At 37.6% G+C, this 13,919-nt stretch overlaps 1 protein-coding gene across 1 annotated transcript in view; it reads right to left on the minus strand.

Annotated features, from left to right (window-relative positions):
• The window catches only part of LOC109236367 (ubiquitin carboxyl-terminal hydrolase 2), a 6,529-nt gene extending 6,049 nt beyond the window's left edge, over nt 1–480 (minus strand). Inside the window, exon 1 of the mRNA XM_019402541.1 lies at nt 374–480. Coding sequence (XP_019258086.1) covers nt 374–404 — 31 coding nt within the window. The 5' untranslated portion in view covers nt 405–480. The remainder of the gene's footprint in view (nt 1–373) is intronic.
• Between the last annotated feature and the right edge of the window lie 13,439 nt (nt 481–13,919).

Here is a 13,919-nt window from a genome sequence, read left to right on the forward strand (position 1 = left end):
GGTAAGGTATTTTACCCTTAACACATGAAGATTGAAAAACACAAAATTATGTGGGATGACATTGAAGCCAACTAGAGCTGATACCCAGTAACATAGACTCTGCCTTATTTTCTTTTATCAACATGTCTCCTTGTTTAACTTGAAAATTGCTGCTATATATAATAATATAATAGCCTAATCATCTTCTCCTTTAACATGATAACTTGATCATCTAACCCTTCATTCTGTTCCCTTCCTTCTCTTCTTACTACTTTTCCCCTTTTGTGAATTATACGTTCGGAAATCAGTTAACAGCTAAAGAATTACTCTTTCTACTCTAAATCTCACTCCCATGACAGAAGGCGAATAAGGAACTAAGAGTTAGGACACTTACCGGGATCAGACTCGATAGTGCACCACGACATGACTGTTAATCAGCTGCTGCAACAGAAATAGCATCAAGGGCGGCTCTAGGGTAAGGTAAGGCAAGTGAAGCCCCAAATATATTTAAGGGCCCAAAAAATAAGAAACACTACTATATTATAATATAATATATAGTTCATAATTCATATTTATATAATTATTAATAAAAAATTTTAAATTTTAAAATTTTTTAACTAAGATTGAGTGAGTTAATTGGATTAATTTTTCTCACTAAATTAGATAATTATATTTACCTTTTCATCAACTTTATTTTTTTTCTTTTATGTATAGTCTTTTTTTATAGTTCTCGCGATTTTACTTTCTAATTTCAAACTCAAATTCTCTAAATTACCTATTCCTTTTTGTCACAATTGATTGATCCACACACCAGAAAGCAAGTTCTTTTGTGTCTCATCTTTTTTAACTAAGAAATCCCTGAGACAAATGTCACAAGGTTCAAAACACGATGGATAATGGGCTCACCCTTTACCATTTTCACTTAAGGGAATAATTCGCGTGCGCTTAACTCATACATCATGAGTTGCGCTCTCACCACTAGATCAAAGTCATGTAGGTTTTTTTTGTGTCTCAATATTATATGGATTATATAAAAGAAGTTTCAGGGTCTTTTTAATATATTTTGGTTTTAGGTCACCACTTCTGTTGGGCCGCCCGTCATTGACGATCAACAATTATTTACAGACTATTGTCCCACAATGAACGTACTATTCAACCAGCTTCATTCACATGTGGTAACTGAGTGACACACTCATTGCCATTAATGTTCTTGTCATTGTTGTCTTATCTTAAGTGAGACTCTATAAATTTGATTGAGAATGTGAGGGATGGACAAGTGGCTCTAGTAGGAGACTAGTAAAGCCTTGATTTAGGTCCCCAAAAATTTATAATAATGGATTTTATAATTTTATTTCAAGTTAGACAATATTAATGTTTGTAGAAAAAATAAAAAAGTACAAAAAAATTTATAAAAAAGAAAGAAAGGTGTCTACTCATTAACAGTAAAAATATTTTTAAAACTTTGAATTAAACTACTTAAATCTTCATATTAGTAAATATATTTTTTACAACAATATCACAGGTAACATATTGCAAATACATGTCTAACATCTCATTTGTTTAGTCATTTTCTAATGTAAATAATAATATTACTATACAAAATTAAAGAAGTTATGTCATTTAAGAATATATACTATAAACAACAAGTATGAAAAAAGGCAAAACTAACTTTTTTGCATATATGTGTGTATACGTACTAACAAAAAAGTATAAGGCCTCTTATTAAAATTTGGCTTTAGGCCACTAATTTTATGGAGCCGCCCTTGAAGTATCATGGATACTTATGCTTATGCATAAAGTGTATATACACTGTAAAACATATTAAATATTTCGGATACACAAAAACACTAAGGATACATTAGTGATATATATTTAGATTCTCTATAAAAGATAAATGGATTATAATTTATACTGTAATAGAAGATTTTGTTGCAGGGAAGATGATTGGATATTGATAGATTTTAGGGAATTTTACAGAAATATCTCAAATAAGTCTCAACTTACCAACCTTTAGCCATTAATTATAGACTTACCAAAACTAGCCAAGTATATATAAAAATTAAAAACCAAAATAAATAAGCTTCATTCTCTCCAAGAATCACACGCAAAGATCTTCTTCCATATTTTTAAGCGTGATCAGCAACATTAGATGCAAGACGGAAAGTAAATTTTATGGATGAAGTAGCAAATAAGGTAATAAAATAAAAGAAAATATATATACAAGATTCCTAAAATCTAAGCAAAAAAAAGATATTTTTCAATGGGTATGGTTTAAATTCACGAAAACATATAGATAAGTCAATATACAAATTTTGAGGAAGATTGGAGGTGATTTGGTATCAAAATTCGTAGCTAAAATTGAGTTGAAAAAAATTCTTTTGCAACACATGTATCTCGCACACAAGTGTACATGGATATACATGTGATACATTTTGATACATATATGATATATATGTGATACACATCTCATTTTTTTTCATATTTCATCTTCTACTTCAAATTTTCAATTTAAACTACCTCAAAACTCTGCCAAATCATCCAAAAACAGAGATTCAAACTTTTTAAAGATGTACCCAATTTATTCTAATAACACCCACTCCAAAGAAAGCAAACAATTATTCCTTTTTTTTTTTGCTACAAATAACTAATTGGCTAATATTGGTAATATTTGGCTAATATTAGTAATATTTAATAAAATGACCAATTTTTGTGATAAGTCACTTATAAATAGACATAGATGGTAGTTTCCCTAGATTTTAGGGTGAAAGGGTGGGTTTCAACAGGAAATTTCACTGGTTTTGGAGAATTTTTGAAATTTGATAGGGTTTGAAATTTTTTGGGCTGGTAGGTTTAATATTTTTTGGACCACTAATTGTTAGTGGAAAAGAATACTAGCCTTTGAACCGACTGACTAGAATATAAAAGTTCCTAATTTGACTGTATGTTACTCTTGGGTATTGGCTAATATAATTTAAGGCCGAACAGATAACTTTATAAGTATCCTTAAAAGTAAATTACAATTTCAAAATTAATTAAAATTAGAGTTGTCAATTTGGGTCGGCTCATCTCTGCCTAGACTAGTCCACACTGGCTTTGACATTCGACGAGTTGGACCATTTGTCACGATCCAAAATCCCAACTAAAGGACCGTGATGGCGCCTAACTATCACTTGTTGTCACTGACTCAATTTCCACCATAGGCCGTGATGGCACCCAACGATGTCGTAGGCAAGCCAACGGTAAACTTCCAATTTAATTATCCATTTTTATACTTTTAAAATCAGGAATTATACTAAGTAAATGTATTTGTCACGACCGAAACTACCATGTCGTGATGGCGTCTATCGAGGTACTAGGCAAGCCGACTCTTTATCAAAAACAATCTGATATTTCAATTTAAAGATAACTTCAAGTTATTTAGTAATAAAACATCATAAGAAAAATCTAAATAACAAAGTGCGGAAAGAAAAGCCCGATATCGGGATGTTACTGGTCATGCGCATCTACTAAACACTGTCCGAAGATAATGAGACTAACATAGTCTGGAAATGTAACTACAAAATAAACTATAGGAAGATCGGAGGGAGAAGAATAGGGCTGCGATCGCCAGCATCTACCTTTCCTTTTCCGAGAAGAATCTACAGCTGGACTAGTCCACAGCCGCTACCGGGTCCTGATGTGCTTGGATCTGCACACAAGGTGCAGGGAGTAACGTGAGTACGCCAACTCAGTAAGTAACCAAAGTAAATAAAGACTGAGAAGCAGTGACGAGCAATAAAGCATGATAAGTTCATATCAGGAAATCTCGGTAAAAATATAACAGGCTTTTAAAGTAGAGTTTGAATCAAATCGTTTCGTTTAAACTCAGTTTCAGTAAAATCATTTGAAGATATTTTTCAACAGTTCTCAAATAGAGGCTCAGTGCAACAATGAGCAAAAATGATGAAAACATAAACAGTCCCTCGGGCAAAACATCACTCATAAGCAGTCCCTCGGCCAGAACATCACTCAAATACAGCCCCTCGGGCAAACCTCACAGTCACCCGTATACATCCCCTCGGGCATACCTCACCATCACTCATACTCAGGGTACCCGCGCTCCTGGGGGTGTGCAGACTCTGGAGGGGCTCCTTCAGCCAAGCGTTATAACAAGCCACCTCGTGGCATAAATCAACCAGGCCCTCGGCCTCACCCTCAATCATGAATCAGTAACAATATGCTGCAGCGTACAGCCCGATCCCACAAATATCCTCACAAATCAGGCCCTCGGGTTTACTCAGTCATAAACCTCTCAAGCCACTCAGGCTACCAGTAAAATCAAGGTGCTCAGCCCAAAATAACATTTTATATGCATCAAAACAGAGTAATAAAGACTGGGTTATGAAATTAATAGTATAACATGACCGAGTATAGATTTTCAACCAAAAACAGTGAGAGTATAATAAGAAAAAGGCCCCTACGAGTCCAAATAGCTCTGGCACAAGGCCCAAATATGGCATTCAACCCAATTTACAGAAATCCTTTCTCAAACACATAAGTATCATATAGTTTCAACCAAATACGAAACTTATAGTTGCTACGGGACGGACCAAGTCACAATCCCCAATGGTGCATGCCCACACGCTCGTCACCTCAAAATAGTAAAACGATACCAAATCCGGGGTTTCATACCCTCAGGACTAGATTTACAATCGTTACTTACCTCAAACCGGTCAAATCCCTACTCCGCGATGCTCTTGCCCCTCGACTCGGCGTCCAATCGCTCTGCATCTATTCACAACCAGAACAATACCATCAATATACGCCAGCGGAATGAATTCCACAAGAAAAACTATCAAATTAGGCACAAATCCCGAAATCCTCTCAAACCCGCCCCCGGGCCCACATTTCGGAATCCGACAAAAATCACAAAATTAGAAAGCCCTTTTACTCACAAGTCCATACATACAAGATTTATCAAAATACGACTCCATTTGACCCCTCAAATCCTTAATCAAACTCTCAAAAAATCTCAAGCCCTAACCCCTCATTTTCACCCTTAATCACCACTAATTACATGATTACACAATGGGAAATTACCATAAACACGAGTATTAGGGCTCAAATTACTTACCTCAATGAAAACCCCCTTGAATCCCTCTTCAAATTGCTCCCAAAAGCTCCAAAACCAGATAAAAATGGTGAAGAATGACCCAAAATTCGCGAAGGGTTTAATTTATACCTTCTGCCCAGGCATTTCCGCATTTGCGGTCAAAATAGCGCACCTGCGGTGCCGCTTTTGCGCTCAAAAGTCTGCACCTGCGGAAGTCACTTAACTTCCCAAAACAGCACCTGTACCCCAGGCCTCGCACCTGCGTGTCACGACCCAAACCGATGGCCCGCGACGGGCACCCAGTACCTTACTCCACCAAGTACCAACATAACGTATCCTTTCACGTCATACTATCATAGATAACTGAGCCGAAGAGGCTGCCGTGAGATAAGTAGAATACAACATGTAATACCAACTTATACATATGAAATACGGGCCTATAAGACCAAAATAACCACTTGTACACTGAACATAGGCCGACAAGGCCATACAATCTTTTACGAACATGACATCTGCCTACAAGCCTCTAAGAATACATAATTGTCATAAAGGTCGGGAGAGAGCCCCGCCACACAAAATAATACACGTCTAAATCATTACTGACCAAACAAACAACTCTGGAGCAAATGGAGCGCACCAACACCTTCCGCTGAGCTAATAGCCTACTTGGAGGACTCTTGACCTGTCTATCAGGACCTGCGGGCATGAAACGCAGCATCCCCAGGCAAAAGGGACGCCAGTACAAATAATGTACCGAGTATGTAAGGAATGAAAATCAGTAACTAATAGACATGAGAGAAACATGGAGTAAAAGACTCGACATGTAAGTCTGAATAACTCTGTAAATCATGAAATACTCTTAGTGTCATGCATATGCATATGAATGTCATCTCGTGCATAGGTACATGTGTTCATAACATCATTAAGCCTCTAAGGGCATCCTATCATATCATCTCAGCCACTGTGGGCAAAATCATCAACGTATACCAGCTGATCAGGTGGTGGTGCGTATATAACGCCATAACCTTTCCCATAACCCGTATACACACACACATACACACACACACACACACATACACACACACACACACATATATATATATATATATATATATGCGTATATAATGCCACCTGTCATAGGTCAATGTGCATATATAAATGCATGAAATGCATATGCAATACATTAGTAAAATCTCTCGGTACGTCAAAAGGCCATTATGCCTTTGATTAATATCATGAAATAAACTTTATCAACTTACGTATTTTCTGAGACCCATGAACAGATGATAGAATAATATGACACATGGGTAATCAAGAACATAATTGTGAGCACGTGATTTTTGCCCTAAGTGAATTACTCCCATAAATTCAAAACAAAATAATTTCTCTCAGTACTTGCAATTTTGATGGAATTTTGTGGCATTTCCGGTTCATTGTTTGCATTTGTCTGTGCATGTTTATTTTAATTCATAAAGAATACAAAAAATATCTTGCATTTTGCATATAGGATTTAACATTGCATTTTAGGATTAAATAACAAATTGGTTGTTTGATAAAAATGGAAAATCACAAAATTGGTGCAATTTGCTCTTTTAATTTTAGCTTTTATTTTTAAGTAGTTTTTCTTTTAATTTGTTGAGCTAACTATTATTTAGGGACTTTATTGAGTTAATTAGTTTCTTAGAATTGTTTTAGGATTTGTATTAGTTCTGAAAAATAAAGAAAAAGAAAAAGAAGTAGAGGAATTAAAAGAAATTAGGAAAAGAAATAAAAAACAAAAAGAAATTAGGAAACAAAAGAAGTANCCCAAACAGGTATGATTGGAAACTCTCAGGACCCTCCTGGAAAATGGGACTTAGTTTAAATTTCCAAACAAGTATGAGTAGCATAATTTAGCATAAATGTATCCTAGGTTGTCTAAGATAAGACTTAATTAGGTGTGGTCAGGACCTTCCTGAATAATGGGACACAGTTTTAAGAACCCTTAGGTAACAAGGCATTGTTGTAGGATAGTATAATTCAGCCGTGGAATTGACACACTCAAGATAATGTTTAAATTTTGATTTTCAGGACCCTCCTGGATAATGGGATGTAGCTTTAAAGTTCGCTTCAGATAACAAGATATAGTGGGAGTCGTACCTTCAGTAGATATAACTTAGGTTAAAACTATCTTTTAACTAGAAGTTGTCAGGACCCACCTGGATAATGGGGAGTAGTTTAAGACCCTTTAGACAACAAATGTAGTGGGGGTAATACCTCTAGAGGATATAACTTAGGTTCATTATTATTAGAAGTTGTCAGGACCTTCCTGGATAATAGGACTTAGCTTTCAAATTCTTATAATAGTTGGTAGCATAATTCAGTTTAACACTTACCCGTGTACCCAGTTACCAAACTGGGGCAGAAAATTTTCTTTGTGTGTTTTGTTGCAGTCAGGAGCCCACCTGAAGAACAAGGGAATGCTTTTCAAGTTCAGCAATCAGGAGCCCACCTGGAGAACAAGGGAATACTCTTCAAGTTTCAGCTGTCACGAGCCTACCTGAAGAACAAGGGAAGTACAATTCAAATTCTATCCTTTAATTTTTAATATTTGATAACATGATGTGCCCAGCCACCATACCGGGGCAGAAATTTTTCTTTGTTTGTCTGTTTTGTTGAAGTCAGGAGCCCGCCTGGAGAACAAGGGGATACTTTTCAAGCGTTGCAGTCAGGATCCCACCTGGAGAACAAGGGAATACATTTCAAGCTTCAGCAATCAGGAGCCCACCAGGAGAACAAGGGAATACTTTTCAAGCGTCAGCAATTAGGAGCCAGCCTGGAGAATGGAGGCATATATTTCAAATCTCAGCGGTCAAGCATCACTCGGAGGAATGGCGAAACATCTACAATCACAATGCAAGGCAACAACGCAAGAATTCCAGTGGAAGAATACCAGTTCAAGGCAACACAAGAGCAAGTTTGAAGACATAGATAGGACCTTTTTGTAATTCATAGGTCATAGCATAGGCTAGCTTCTTTTGTTTTAACACGGTGTAATAAGGAGGTCAGCGAGCAGTAACAGCAGCAACAACAGTGAAATCACAGCTCCTGGTAGTCCCAGCTACCAAACCTTCCCGAACTACACTGACCTGATTTCTTTTTAGCCAAGGATATGTAGGAAACCTCCGAAGCAGGGTGCGGTCAGACGGTTTTCAAAAATGCTTCACACGGAATATTCGGACGGGCAAAAATCGCTCGTATCCGCTCACTTATCTTTTCCCGAGAACTCTGCGTGTTCCCGAGCAAAGAGGGGCAGCTGTGAGCACGTAATTTTTTCCCTAAGTGAATTACTCCCATAAATTCAAAACAAAATAATTTCTCTCAGTACTTGCAATTTTGATGGAATTTTGTGGCATTTCCGGTTCATTGTTTGCATTTGTCTGTGCATGTTTATTTTAATTCATAAAGAATACAAAAAATATCTTGCATTTTGCATATAGGATTTAACATTGCATTTTAGGATTAAATAACAAATTGGTTGTTTGATAAAAATGGAAAATCACAAAATTGGTGTAATTTGCTCTTTTAATTTTAGCTTTTATTTTTAAGCAGTTTTCCTTTTAATTTGTTGAGCTAACCATAATTTAGGGACTTTATTGAGTTAATTAGTTTCTTAGAATTATTTTAGGATTTGTATTAGTTCTGAAAAATAAAAGAAAAAGAAAAAGAGTAGAGGAATTAAAAGAAATTAGGAAAAGAAATAAAAAACAAAAAGAATTGGAAACAAAAGAGTGCAACCAGCTTTGGGCCCAGTGTGTTAGTCTTATAACTAGCCCAATTCATTTCCTTGAGACCCATTAAACTAGGCCCAAAACTCACCATTCTACCCGGTCCAGATAAGTCAGCTGCCCAGGCTTCGAAACGACGTAGTAAGGGAATGTAACTACGTCGTTTAGAGTTCCTTTCATCCCCAGCAAATCTTGGCCCTTCATTTGGCCTCATCCAACGATCCAGAAAGCATCTCTCATTTCTCTTAATAATGTCCGAATTCTCTTCAAAGACCATACCCTTCAGTTCTTAATCCCTCGTCTCCCTCGTTGTCTTCGTCTCCACCCCTCTGAAAAAGCCCTAATCCACCATTTCTACAGACAACAAAAGCTCCAATCACTCTCAAAACCACACCTCTGAGCCCTCTCACTCTCCTCTCTCTAAATCTCAACATGGTTCCCTTCGAATCCATCCCAATTACCTCAAATCTTGAATCAAAATCCGGGACCCTAATTCCTTCTTCGCCTCTGTCTCGTCCGTTAGGGTCTAGTTTGTTTGTTCTCCGAGTTTGAAGAGTTTTTGGACCGGAAACAAGTGTTAAGTGGGTTGCTCTCACAAGAACAACCCAAATAACACTCATTTCGGGTCCAAGCTTAAACGGTCGGTCAGTCCCTGCAGATTCACCATTCGTTTTGTTCATTCAGGTATTTCGGGCTTTTATCGCTTGTTCTTCAATTTCCTTTCAAGCCTCATCCGTTCCATCCCTCTCTCAGAATTTCCCATTTTATGCTTGTGTTTAGTCCAATTTTCTTCTTATGTTAGTTAAGAGTTTGTTTTAGTGTTGGATTGTTTTCCATTTTGTTAGCGGAATCCTTATTGCTATTTAGTAGAAATTTCAGTTTGGACGCTAATGCTATCTTGGTTTGTAATTGTATTTGTTAAGGGTTGGGGGTATTAATTGGGTCTTGAAAATTCAGAAGGCCCAAGGAAGAAAGGTTAGCCCAATTGGCAACCGGGGTTTGGGTCCTGGGTCAACTTGACCCGGGGGGTTTTGGGTAATAACTGGGGTGGTGAAGGGTATTTTAGGGACTCTAGATGGGGGAATCTTTTTCTAACTAACTGAGAAGCTTCTAGGAAAGCTGGGTGGGGGATCTAACTTGACTTTCAGATTTTTACCTGAGGATTTTTAAGCAATAAAGCAAATTCAAAAGGGGGCAAAGTGAAAAGGGCTAAAATCTGCTGCTGCCCTAGTCCCTTGCCTATAAAGGCATCCAAACTTGCCTTGCAAGGCAGAGGATGAGGAGATAGAGATCATAAAATACCAAACGGCAAAAAAAAACTTCTCTACGGTTTGATTGTTTTTTTTTTTGCTTTCCTTTGATTTCTGAAGCTTTTAACTCCTGAATTAATTTCTAAATGGTTTGAGGATTTGAAATGGACTGAGCTTGATGCTGTTTGTTTGAAGATTGTTGAAATCACTATTTCATTAAGTTCTTTCTGTGATCTATTCAACTTTTAAATCCTGAAGTAGTCTCTAAGATATCTGGGCTGAGATGCGTCAAATCTGGTGTTTTAAAACCTGGTCTGAAGTTTGGGTTGTGGAATTCTGATTGTGGAAGCNTGGAGGTGGAAATGGATTAAACTTGATGTTATTTTGTGTGTTTTAGAATGGGTTTTGGGTTTGAAGTGTGTTGAAGTTACTGTTCCATTAAAGTTTTCAGTGATTTTTATCCCTTTTCAATTTCCGAAATTGTTTGGATTCATCTGAGTGAGAAATGGTTTAAACTTGGTTGTCGGAGTGCTGAATTAAAGCTTTGCTGGTCTGTTTGTTTGGTTTAAGCATGATACCTTGAGCTATTGTTTCTCCTTCTGGGGTTCGGAGATGTTTATTGGCTGCTTTGGTGCTATTTGCTACGGCTGTACCTGCTGATACTGTCCTGCTCTACTGATCCTTTCTTTTCCTCTCACTTTACTTTCCCAGGTATTTCCTTAGCTCAATATTGGGGCTTGATTGTTGAGCATGTAAAGATTGAAGTTTTGATAAATGAAGATTCTATTTGGAGCTGAATTTCCTTTCGCCTTTTACTGTTTCATGCTTTGTAGTTAGATTTCAAGTTATAGATATTAGTTAGGGCCTCTTGCTTCTCTCTGAATTTGAATGTATGAGAGTGACTTGGTGTGGTATTTTGCATCTGTGTCCATAATCGAACAATGGACTTTAATTATTCAAGTTTACGTTTGGTGTTGTATCCGGGTTCTAGCTTTGTGGATTTCCTGCTGAGGATCACTCAGTTTTAGTCTTGAAAGTCATAGTCGTAGTTTTAGGTTGATATATCTTGGAGTTTGCTTGGATTTAGTTGCAATCAGTCGGTGCTTTTAATATGATTGGTGTTTTAGTTAGCTAAAAAAATGGAAATGCTATTAGTTACTGTATGAAGCTCTGTTCCTACGAGCTTGTTTAAGATTCAAGGTTGTAAATTTGATTTCAACTTGACTTGGAGATTTGGAAGGCAAAGTTTGCCTATAACTATGGCGTTAAAATAGGGCTGTCAATTGTCTTGAAAACCTGTGTTGCTTTCATTGTTGAAAGGTCATACAACTGCCTACTGATAAGCACAAAATGATTTTCAAAATGTATTTGCCCGGGTATTGGTCTCATGTTGGCTTTATGAATGTGTGCTCAAAATTCGTCGCTTCAGGTGTTCATTCATGCTGGGGAGACTCGATGCTGAGTCCCTCCCTCAGAAGCAACAGGTCTATGAGCAATTGGGCTCATTCTTGGGCCCAAATGAGGCCATCTCATTCAAATGAGACTTGAGCGTTCCTTTCTCGTTGGGCCACTGGCTTGTTTATGCCTGGCCAAGGCCCTTTGCTTAATAATTGACTTTTCCATATAAACCTTTAGTTAGTTTAAATAGAACCTTTAACTATATTTAAGTGTTAATTAATCAAGGTCCCTTTAAATGATAGGGGGTGGGGGGGTGAGCTACACTAGGTAAGACATAGTTTATGGCTCTCCGAGCTTTTAGTTTAAATACCCTTTAAAATAAATTTGGGGTGCGCCATGCCAAACAAAATGACAATTGCATAGCCCTCGTGTTAATCAATCTTATTTATCCTTTAGAATTCGAGGTGTGCCATTAGCGAATTTCCATGGCCCTCGCAAAGTTGCAAACGCGAAATTGCTTTAGGCGCGTTAGTTTAATAATATTACCTTCCTAAATTCGGGTGCGCATTTATGTGACCCAAATCCAAATCCCAACGAAGTTGAAATGTGTCAAAAACCATGGGTGCATTTATGTGACATGGTCCGAGACGTGTTTTCACGACGTTGCAATTCTCTTTAAAAATAATAATAAAGCGATTTAAAGTTAAAAAGCACATAAGTCAAAACATGTTTTAAAAATCAGATATCTAGCCAAATATGACAGTTGAGCGACCGTGCTAGAACCACGGAACCCGGGAATGCCTAACACCTTCTTCCGGGTTAACAGAATTCCTTACTCGGATTTCTGGTTCGCGGACTGTTATACAGAGTCAATATTTTCCTCGATTCGGGATTCAACCGGTGAATTGGGACACCATAAATCTCCCAAGTGGCGACTCTGAATCTTAATAATAATCCCGTTTCGATTGTCACTTCAAGTTGGAAATAACTTCCTTTATTATACCCTTACGCGGTGTAGTAGTAAAAAGGAGGTGTGACAGCTCTGGTGACTCTGCTGGGGATAAGAACCCAGAACTTTGTTCAGGGTTCAGAATTCGAGCTTAGTATAATTGTTATATTTGGATTTATCTGATTTTCCTACATGTTCCATGCTATACGTGCTAAATGTTTTACCGCTTTGATATTTGTTGAATTGTATATAAACTGTTACAAATCCCTTCCTCTCTTTGAGTCTTCTACATCATGGAGAAGGGTGCACTTTGTGTAGCTTCTCTTCTGTTTGGAGTCTTTTCCCATATAGAGCGAGGTTCGGATAAGTTGCTAAGCCGGCGGAGCTTCTGTATCCCCGGTACGCTGCCTCCCCCTCGGCCCGAGTTGTCCGCTCGGATAAGCCAGGTCTAGACCAATAAACCTAGGGTTTAAACCTAGAAGAACAAAACCTCATGCCGGATCCCTAGTAGGAGCGCTTGTTTGCATCATGTGCATTTTGACTTAGGGGACTCAACACATGGGTTGGGTCCGTCTAGGACAGGTGCACCCAAAATAACAGACCATCCTGATGCATCCTATGTGCTACATGTTGCATTTATTCAAGGGTAAAAGGGTCATTTGGTGGACCAAGGATAGCTGAGGGCAAATGAAAAACAGTGAAAAAGAAAAAAAAAGGAAAAAAAGAGAGAGCTTGAAAATTCAAAAAAGGGGATGTTGCACTTTTTCATCATTTTTCCGAAAATTCGAAAGAAAAAGAGGAAAAGAAAATCCAAAAAAAAAAAAAAAGATTTTGCATGTTTTATCCTTTTTCAAGAAAAGAAAACAAATATTGTTTTCTCTAGATTAGTTATGTTTAAATTTTCGACCGTATCCGATCTGCCCGAACTACGTAGGTTTGATTCTCAACGGATGTGAGATACGTAGGCAACCCTCATCGGGTCCAACCTCCCCTTTTCAAAAAATAGCCAAAAATGCCAAATTTTTTAATTTCGTCATGAATAAGTCGGGTGCCGCCATTCTTGTTTAAAATAAGCCGAATGTCCCCAAAAAGGGCGCCGGAAGGCTATTTTTGCAAGAACAGCCACCCTGAGTTAGTTTCAACGGTTAGCAGGCACAGCCTTAAAATCTTCTCCCCGAAGTGCTGAAAGGCCGTAACTGCAAAACCGGCCGTTTGTTTTAAAATTGGAAATTTGAACAAAAATAGTGTCATGTTTTTTTTCTTTTAGGTCAAAATAAGTGATTAAATCACCTTAATAAATGTGCAGGATGAGCACGATTCAAAATAAGGGGAACTTGCATATAGGCCCGCGGCGAGACCGAACGATGTCCTGCGGGCACCAGGAGCTTTAATGTACTCATGATTGTCTTTTGAGTCTGTATTGCTTTGCTACTAAAGTTTGTCATTTGAGTCTGTACTTCTTTTGCTACTAAAGTTTGTCATTT

The sequence above is a fragment of the Nicotiana attenuata genome, unplaced genomic scaffold (genome assembly GCF_001879085.1).
Source record: "Nicotiana attenuata strain UT unplaced genomic scaffold, NIATTr2, whole genome shotgun sequence".
Taxonomy (NCBI): Eukaryota; Viridiplantae; Streptophyta; class Magnoliopsida; order Solanales; family Solanaceae; genus Nicotiana; species Nicotiana attenuata.